General features: G+C 44.8%; 1 protein-coding gene and 1 long non-coding RNA gene across 2 annotated transcripts; one reads left to right on the forward strand and one right to left on the reverse strand.

The window, feature by feature from the left end:
- Window positions 1-754: 754 nt before the first annotated feature.
- LOC119358875 lies at window positions 755-1,861 on the forward strand. The gene has a single exon (XM_037625278.1). It carries the CDS (start codon window positions 755-757, stop codon window positions 1,859-1,861), a length of 1,107 nt encoding a protein of 368 aa, XP_037481175.1.
- A 5,601-nt stretch (window positions 1,862-7,462) lies between these two features.
- On the reverse strand, window positions 7,463-9,668 carry LOC119358876. The gene is made up of 2 exons (XR_005172313.1): window positions 8,175-9,668; window positions 7,463-7,848 (listed from the first exon to the last, which is right to left on the reverse strand). It is a non-coding gene; the product is annotated as an uncharacterized LOC119358876 (long non-coding RNA).
- Between the last annotated feature and the right edge of the window lie 212 nt (window positions 9,669-9,880).

Consider the following 9,880-nt stretch of genomic DNA (forward strand, 5'->3'; position numbering starts at 1 on the left):
TGCATGAACAATGTTTTAGTCTTTGATCTTTTTAAAAATTCATGAACATTCTCTAAAGTTTTGGGAACATTGTTTAATACTCCCTCCGTCTTGTGTAAAAAAACGCTCTTATATTATGGGACACAGGGAGTATGTACTACTTGTTTTAGAGAAATTGTTTTTGAGAGAATTTATCTTTTTTTTTTGAGACATTCGAGAGAATTTACAAAAAAAATCTGGCTCAACCCCGGAATGGGCCCATGTATGCGCCTAGGCAGGCTATACCCCGGAATGGGCCGAACCGAGTGCAAAACAAAACAAAAAAGAAAGAAAGAAGGGAAGCAGAGGGCGGCGGCCACACCAAGATTTCGGCGACCACGGAGGGGCGGCGCGTCTCAACTGCCTTATTTCTAGCCATACGGGCGGCCCGGCAACTCAAGCAGTCCACGGGCGCGTGGAGCACGAGAGCGGCGGCGACGACTCCGGCGACCACGGCACGGCAACTCCGGTGAGGCTCTCTTGTGGAGTAGTGCGCTCGTCATGGTGGTTCTGCTCCGACTCGGTGTCTAGCTAGGCACTCTGCCATTGGCTATCTGCGTGCAATCCGAGCCCGGCTGTGAGTCAGGTTAGATCTGTCGCCTCCTCCTCGCCCTTCCGTTTCTCTATAAATTTCTTCTCCTCTACTGGCAACCTCGTAACCTCCATCAGAATCAAAAATTCAATCTTTATATCCAGTTATTAGTGCGGGAAGATTGATAGGAGGAGTCGAGGAGACATGTCCAAGCGTCAACACTCGCACCTCGACGGCGACCTCACCGGGAAAAGGCCGCGGCGTGCGCCGAAGAAGCACCTCTACCTAGTGCTGGATGATTGGGACACGGGCTTCAGCATCTACAAGGTTGATGCCGACACTTTGCAAGATACTACCTGCACCAGCGACGTGCAGTTTGGGTTCCCTGACCCTCCCGCCCTCCGGTTTCCCGTGCCAGTACGCCATCTTGGCATGAGCTTCACGGCCTTTGGTCACAGCATCTTCATCGCCACCAACCCACACTGTCCACAGACTCCCATCCTCGTATATGACACCGAGATAGCGGGAATCACCATCGGGCCAAGCCTACCACGTTCACTGCTTGGTGGCATTGACATCTCTGTGGCCACCGGTGATAAGTTGTATGCATTGACATCTCGCCATGACGGCGAGCAGCACTCTTTTGAGGCCATGTCATGGGCAGCCACGGGAAGCGATGAGCTTGAGGATCCACGGCCAGCCATGGATTGGTCCTGGAAAAGGGTGCCATCGCCACCGCCATTTGCCATGGATGATATAATTTCCTCTTACGTGCTGCACCCGGACGGGCACACCATATTCATGTCTGCACACGACAGTCTTTATCAACATGTTCCAAAGGGTACCTTCTCATTTGACACCAAGCGTTCTGAGTGGAGGTGGCATGGGGAATGGGCTCTGCCTTTCCAAGGGCAAGGCTACTACGACAGCGAGCTAGGCGCATGGATTGGGCTCCGTAAAGACGGGTACATTTGTGCCTGTGAAGTCGCCTCCCGCAGCCGCGAAAGTGCTGTGCAGCCATATTGTAAGATTGCGAAGGAGAAGTTGTTCCTCAAAGTCCCGGAGCGGCGGCTGGCAGCAACAAGGGCCAATCTCGCGTACATGGGCAACAGCAACTTTTGCCTTGTCGAGTGTGTGCAGCGCGAGGGAGTGGAGCCTACATGCATCGTCGATTGTTGCGTGCTCCATATGAGCACGTTTGGGCTTAAGTATGATCACAGGGGAGAGCTGCAAACCACGCGCCACTGCTCTACCTCTTGTGTAGTGTCTAAGCATATCCTGTCCTTTTCTCCTGTAGTGTTCTGGATGTAAGAGGTGCTTTGCTTGTTTTATGTAAGATCTGCTGTGTAATCTTGATGTAAACTGCTGTGATATGTGGCACTACTATGAAGAGAAATAAAAATAAGTTGGTTCCCTTTTGCAATTTTCTTGAACCTGAGCCCAGAGATGGTGACATCACATGTTTCAAGAACTAGAAGCGGTGTACTTTTGCTGCTTGCAATATCACGATTGACAGGGATTACAAAAGGTGGTGCAACTAAAGAAGTGTTTATTCAATTTTTTCCTCCAAAGATTAGATAATCCTGTATCTAACTGCCATGATCACTCTTTCGCAACTAAGAGTCTAAGATCCCCATGTCTAGTCACTATATCTTATTTCAGGATTAGTGGCAGGGAAGCGTCTAGTCATCTCTCCTCAGGTAGTCATCAGAAAAACAATGGCAGGGAAGCAGGATTAATGGCATGGATAGATAGGTAGAATAAACCTTGAACGCAATACCTGTGTTATACGTGACTAACATTTTTTATCAAGTCGTCATGTACTACCTTATATGTTCATGCATAAGGAATTAGGATTGGATGGAACCCAAGCTTTCCAATATTGTTGCAGATCTCTTTTTGGTATAAAGCCTGAAATTGCCAGCGGATGGCCAGTGAGCTAAAAAATGAAAGAACGGGTCATATGCTCTCCTCTTAAAGATAGGACGAACAAAGAACAAAAAGCAGTTAGAAACGGCATAGTGTCGGCTGTCAAGTTGTTTGCATGACATGGCAGATTGATTTAAATGCAGTAACAACTTAACAATGGCCTTGGGCATAAGTTATTCCGGAGGAACAGTAAACCAGGAAGCATCCTTTCTTGCAACTTACAACCCTTTTTTTTCTATTAGCCCATAAGATAGAACCACACACCAAAAGTTATAACAGCATCCGCCTCCAGGTTAGAAATAGCTTCATCCAGAATGTCAGCCCGTCAAGTAAGAGCATCTGAGTATTTGAGAAGGGCATTTTAACTCTTTCTGGGCAGCACACAGAGATCAGGCAGCAATTTGAGATGGTTGTTCCATGGCTGGTACAGATCATCCTCTTTCCTTATCTTCTCTTTGATATTCTCATTTTCACATTTCTGATTGTTTGCTGGTTTATTTTCTTTTCAAAAAATCCGGTGGTCAATGGCAGGTTTGGCCTCAATCATGAAGAGTTGAAGACCAATCCTTCCAGTGCGGATTTATTTATCTTTTGAAGCTACGGCCGTGTTGATGGATCATATAGAAGGTTCAGTGGTAACTTTTTAAATTTGTTCAGCACAAGTGTGCATCCATACACACACATACATACTTCATAGCGTTTCTTTATTGTGTAATTGTTACCGTTTACCAACTAGTGTTGGTTTACTCTCATAATTGACCCAACACATTGCCTTCAGTTTGCAGATACAACAAAACACTTTTATTAGTCTATGATTCCCTAATATTCAGATTTATTCATCCCCATAAGGATAAGTTAAGTATTGTCCATTGCATCGAGAGGATTCATCAAACCATGACTCTCTGTTTTTGGTTTCGTAGTTTCTGTATCTGCATCCATGAATTGTATTATTTGACATCCACTCACTCAAACTAATTATGTTTGATATATCACTTTATTAATGATTTACTGGATCTTCGATTGTTGGTGTACCAAATTTTTTAATATTGTGATTTCGGCCAATTACCATTCCTGTTTGGTCTGTGTTTGATTAAACTCCATTCCCCATATACTTTTGTTTATTTTGTGAATAGGCTGCATACTCTTTTGTTTATTTTGTACATGGACAGGGATGCGGGTTTAAGCTGCAAAATATAAACTCAACAGTGAGTTATCAGTTCGGTTTTCTGTATTTCATTTCATATATGTTTGAGTGCCAATGATGATATGGTTCAGGGAGACAATTTAACCCTTTTCTTTTCTTGATCAAGTTTTTAGGCTTCAATTGGTCTACACAGTTTATTTAAATCATGAACCTGACACTCTTTGGAGTAGCCAACTGTGTATCTCTGAATCGCCAAGTGGCGGTTCATTGTAGCAATCGACGCAGCAGAGACAAAATATGATAAAGATAGTTTGCTTGCCAGCTCTATGTTGGCAGTGGAGGTGCTGTTGGAGAGCAAAGCCCTACAGGCAACATAGGTGGTGCTTTTTATAAGTTAAGCTGAGCTGTTCAAGTCGTTATTCCGTAGGTATCTTCCATAAGAGCACGGCAAATTAATAATTGATTATGTTAATCCAAGAAATATGATTTTATCTTAGTTGCCTCTGTATACCTTGAATCTTTAACTAAATATCCACTCTTCCTATTTAACCATCAAAATATTACGATGTTGTGTCCTTTTGTTCAACTATACGCATCCACGACAATTCCGACAGCACCATGCGTAAGTTACTTTCCTTTTTTAGTTGCTAATAATCTACTCTGGACCATGCATTTTAAATTCCAATGCATGTCTAACAGAAGATCCTGCCTTTAATTCACAGTAGACATAATCCATTGTCAAACACTCAAATCTGTCCAAACATAAAAAAACTATCACGCTATGAGTCCATTGGTTGGGAACTTGGGATATACTAATTTGCTGTGCACTTTCTTATGCTCTGAAATGAAAATCTCATGTATTAGGATTTGTTCCCTGGCTTAGATATATGGATGTAAGTATGCTGTTGCTGGAGTTAGTAGTTCTCGAACCTCCCCCTCTCTTTGTTCTCTGGATTATCAGAGATCAGGCTTTAATTGTTTTATATAATCTATTTTTGAAGTGTGGTGGGTTTGGGAAATTTCTGGATAACTCTCTTCCTCTCTAGTCTGTACAATACATATACTGGTTTACATGGGCCATGTGGGCCAGATTCACACATATACAGCCCAACACTCCCCCTCAAGATGGGTGATAGATATCTATCATTCCCATCTTGTCACACGCAGAATTACACTCCTTGACACTTAAACCCTTAGTTAAACAATCAGCCACTTGTTCTCTAGAGCTCACATAACTTATCCTGATTATGCCATCATCTAACTTCTCCTTGATGAAGAAGCGGTCTATCTCGACATGCTTGGTTCTGTCATGCTGAACTGGATTATTAGCAATGCTGATAGCTGATTTATTATCACACCATAACCTTAGGGGATCCTTCCTTATTACCTTTAACTCAGAGAGAAGATTTCTTACCCATAACATCTCACTCAAGCCTTGTGAAATAGCTCTATATTCAGCTTCAGCTGTTGATTTGGACACCACTGGCTGCTTCTTACTTCGCCATGACACCAAGTTTCCCCCAACAAACACACAATAACCAGAAGTTGATCTTCTGTCATCCAAACAACTTCCCCAGTCTGCATCACAGTATCCATCTATATTAAGATGCCCATTCTTCTTAAACCATAGCCCCCTTCCTGGATTACCCTTCAGATATCGGAGGATTCGATAGACAGCCTCTAAGTGTCCACTCCTAGGATCATGCATGTATCTGCTCACCACACTCACTGCATATGAGATATCGGGTCGTGTATGACATAGGTAGATGAGCCTTCCAACAAGTCTCTGGTACTTCTCCTTATCCACTGGTTCCCCAGATTCAGCACATAACTTATGATTCTGGTCAATAGGTGTTGAAGCAGGCCTACACCCAAGCATGCCTGTGTCACTAAGCAAGTCGAGAGCATACTTCCGTTGTGACAGAACAATTCCTTTAGGGGATCTAGCAATTTCTATACCAAGGAAGTACTTCAGTTGGCCTAAATCCTTTACCTCAAACTCCTTGCTCAGGCTCTTCTTCAGTCGTGATATTTCCACATCATCATCTCCGGTGATTATAATATCATCCACATACACCGCAAGGATTGTAATCTGACAATTTGAGTGCCGGTAGAATACTGTATGATCCCCATTGCACTGTTTATATCCCATATTGCACACAGCACGTCTGAATCTATCAAACCATGCTCGTGGAGACTGTTTGAGGCCATACAAAGACTTCCTTAACTTGCATGCCTTTCTTGATGTCTCAGGCTTTGAGAAACCAGGTGGAATCTCCATGTAAACTTCCTCATGTAAATCACCATGCAGGAATGCATTCTTTACATAACTGATGCAAAGCCCAACCAAAGTTAGTGGCACAAGAAATTAAGGTTCTCACTGTGCCCATCTTTGCGACAGGTGCAAAAGTCTCATCATAATCAATCCCGTATGTCTGACTATAGCCCCTAGCCACTAACCTTGCCTTGTATCTTTCTACCCTTCCTTCAGGAGTCTGCTTCACAGTATACACCCATTTACAGCTAACCGGTTGTTTTCCTGCTGGAAGAGGTACAATATCCCATGTCTTGTTCTTTTCAAGTGCTCTCATTTCCTCCAACATTGCCTCGTACCACTTTGGATCCTGCTTTGCCATTTTCCAATCTCTTGGAGTCACCACAGATTGCAATGATGCAATGAATGCTTTGTATCTCGGAGACAGAGATGTATATGATACGTAATTAGCTATGTCATGCTCAAAACCATACCTCTCTGGAGGTTTTCCAGCTCCAACTCGGGTTCCTTTCCTCCAGGCAATAGGCAAGTTCATTGAATCGTTTACATTAGATGGAGTTGGAGTGGCACATGTCTCACCATCAGACAATTCAATAATTTCAACACTTGTTGGAGCCTGTTGCTCCCCCTACATATGTGTGTCACTTGCTATTGGAGATTGTTGTTGTTGCTGCTCATCTTGTAGTTGCCTCCTGGTATAGACCCTTAAATTTTCTTCCTCATTTGGCTTTCTCCATTTCTCTTCAGTCATAGGTTGCCTCCTGGTATACACCCTTAGATTTTCTTCCTCATTTGGCTTTCTCCATCTCTCTTCCCTTGCATGACATGGAATTGAACTAACCACAACTCTCGGTGGTTCATCTTCCTTTGTCCTTGGTGGTTCACTCCCGCCCTCTCGACTAGCACCACTCATGCTAGGAGAGTCGAAGTCAAATAACGAGCTGAGATCCGTTTTTCTCCATAAAACGGTTCAGACTCCCTGAATGTCACATCCATGCTCACAAATGTTCTCCGCTCGCTGGGACTCCAACACTTGTATCCCTTCTGACCAGATGGGTAACCTATGAAGATGCACTTTACTGCTCGTGGACCCAATTTTCCCACTGAGGGTCTATGATCCCGGACAAAGTAGGTGCATCCAAATACCTTAGGAGGAACTAAGAATTTGTTCTCACCTAGTAACATCTCACATGGCGACTTCATTCCAATCACCCTTGACGGCATCCAGTTGATGAGGAATGTAGCTGTCATTACAGCCTCACTCCACAAGAATTTTGGCACGTTCATTGTATACATTAGTGACCGAGCAACCTCCAAAATATGGCGATTCTTCCTCTCAGCTACTCCGTTTTGAGGTGGTGTACCCGGACAAGATGTTTGGTGCAATATACCTTGACTTGATAGGAATGTGACAAACTCCTTATTCACATACTCTGTCCCATTATCTGTCCTGATCATCTGTATCTGTGTATTGAACTGATTTTTCACATAAGCATAGAAATACTGAAAGCATTTAAAAACCTCATCCTTATGCTTCATAAGATACACCCATGTCATACGAGTATAGCAATCAATGAATGTAACAAAGTACTTCATTCCACTTAGAGAGATAACAGGACATGTCCACACATCTGAGTGAACAAGCATAAAAGGGGAAATACTCCTAAGACCCTTACTCACATAAGATGTCCTTGTGTGTTTAGCAAACTCACATGCATCACACACAAGCTTGTTCTTATCCACCCCACACATTACATCGGGAAAGACTTTACTCATCTTCTCAAAAGACATATGTCCCATTCTACAATGGTGAAGCATTACCTTTGTTTCCTTTTCTCCCATCATTGTTGCTAACATCGTAGACACCGCATTATTTGGCACCTTGCGATCCATGTACCATAGCCCATTACACCTGGTTCCAGTCCCAAGCCTCTTCCCCGTTTGCCTCTCCTGAATTAGACATAAATAGCGGTCAACTATTACTCGACAATCCACATCGTCAACCAAAGAACTCATTGACATAAGATTGACTGGAAAGGCAGGAACATGCAAAACAGATGAAAGTTTAATAGATGGTGTGCATTGCATTGTGCCAATGCCTTTAATGGGTTGTGAGGTGCCATCAGCAGTTTGGATAGTCTCCTTACATGTGGGTGGATATGGAATATATGACTCGAATTCCATTGATGTGCCGGCAACATGCTTTGATGCCCCCGAATCTAATATCCAATCAGGATGTGATCTTTGTGAGAGAATAGATGCATGAGCACAATTACCTTTATCTGTAGATACAAAGTGAGCAAAGTTGCCGTAACTACAATCCTCATGATCCTTATCACCTGTGCTTTCTGTTCTTTTCTTTGATTCTTCTTGGGTTGCGAGTGAGGATCCTTCTTCTGAGACTGCCAGATTTGCCCTTTGACCACCAGAGTATCCCCGGCCTCGGCCTCCCCTTAATCCACCTCGGTTATATCCTCTCCCCCTTCCACGCATGTTCCTACGTGGAGCCGTGCAAGAACGAATCAAATGACCCTTCTCACCGCAGTTGAAGCACTCTCTGCTCTTATAGTCGGTTGCTATGAAGGCTGGATGAGATGGAGTCGTTGTATTATTCTTCATCAACTTTAATCGGACCTCCTCCTATGCCATTGCTGCTATGGCATCCTCTAAGGCAGGTAGAGTAGGTTGATGAAATAAAGTAGCACGTCTCGCCACAAAGTCAGAGTTCAATCCTTTGAGAAACTGCATCACTCGTCTGCATTCAATCCATTTTCTAGCAGCTGCTATGCAATCTGCATGTGGCAAATCCAGAGGATCATAGTGATCTAAATCAGCCCACAAACGCTGCAGTTCAGCAACATACTCCATCACAGAATTTTCCCCTTGTCTGAGTTCACCAACTCTCTCCTCTGTTTCAGCTATTAACATCACATTCCCTTCACCTGAGTATAGTTTTGAGAGGGTTTTCCATACCTCAGTAGCAGTTGAGATAGTCTCAACAGTTGCAGCAATGGTTGGAGACAAGGAGTTCAACAACCATGCCACTATCAAAGAGTTGGTACTGCTCCATGTCCTCCATTCTGAAGTTTTCTTGTCTCCTGGCTCCTCTGCCTCACCACTGACAAAGCCCTCAAGCCCTTTAGTCCTCAAGATGAGTAGCGCCCTTCTTGACCAGCTCAAATAATTCTTAACACCTTCCAGCTTAATTTCATTTGGCATCAAGTCAATTTTCTGAATTGGCTCAATGTGAGGAACAATTGCATTATTTAGAGATGCTGCAGCTCCTACCTTGGCTGTTAGGAGCTCAGCCAATTTTTCAATTGCCTTCTCGAGTCCCTGATTTTCTCCCATGTCTTGCCTCAATCACAGCAGGCAAGAACTTTCCTTCTTCCTCAGTACGCTATCTAGCAGCCCCTCACACAGCAGCACCAAATCAATCCAGGAGCTCTTACATCCTCTTCTCTGCTAACTCCACTGTAGTACACCACCAGCAGCAACAGAGTCAGCAGCAGCACTTGCAAGCAGCAACAACTGCAGACTGTTCTCAGTCTTTCTCCAGCAGCAGCAAGCCAGCCGCACAAGCAGCAAACCAGCCAGTACTTGGCCTCTCCCCTGGCGCAGCCGCCTCCTTCCTCTGCCCTCTGCCACACACAGTAGCACCCGCAGCACCAGGAGCACTTCGCGTGTGCGCACCTCTTCACGGGAGAGAGCAGTGCCGCCTGTAGCCTCCAATCCCCTCCAGGCGCTCCGCAGGCAGCCCGCGCGCTCGCACGCAGCCGCGCCCGCCGGCCCTCTCCAGGCGCGCCTCTACCGTCGCCGGTCCCGCCTCCAGTGCCCCGCGCAGCACACGAGCGCCAACAACCACCCTGGATGCCCGGAGCTCCGCCCCACGCTGCCGATTCACCGCCGGCGACCTACAGAACCCAGCATCGCCTCCCGCCTGTGCTCTGACACCATGAAGTGTGGTGGGTTTGGGAAATTT

Source organism: Triticum dicoccoides, chromosome 2A (genome assembly GCF_002162155.2).
Source record: "Triticum dicoccoides isolate Atlit2015 ecotype Zavitan chromosome 2A, WEW_v2.0, whole genome shotgun sequence".
Lineage (NCBI taxonomy): Eukaryota > Viridiplantae > Streptophyta > Magnoliopsida > Poales > Poaceae > Triticum > Triticum dicoccoides.

Bases quoted from the DNA above. Each gene is read 5' to 3' on its own strand.
- LOC119358875 (XM_037625278.1), top strand. From the start codon at position 755: ATGTCCAAGCGTCAACACTCGCACCTCGACGGCGACCTCACCGGGAAA.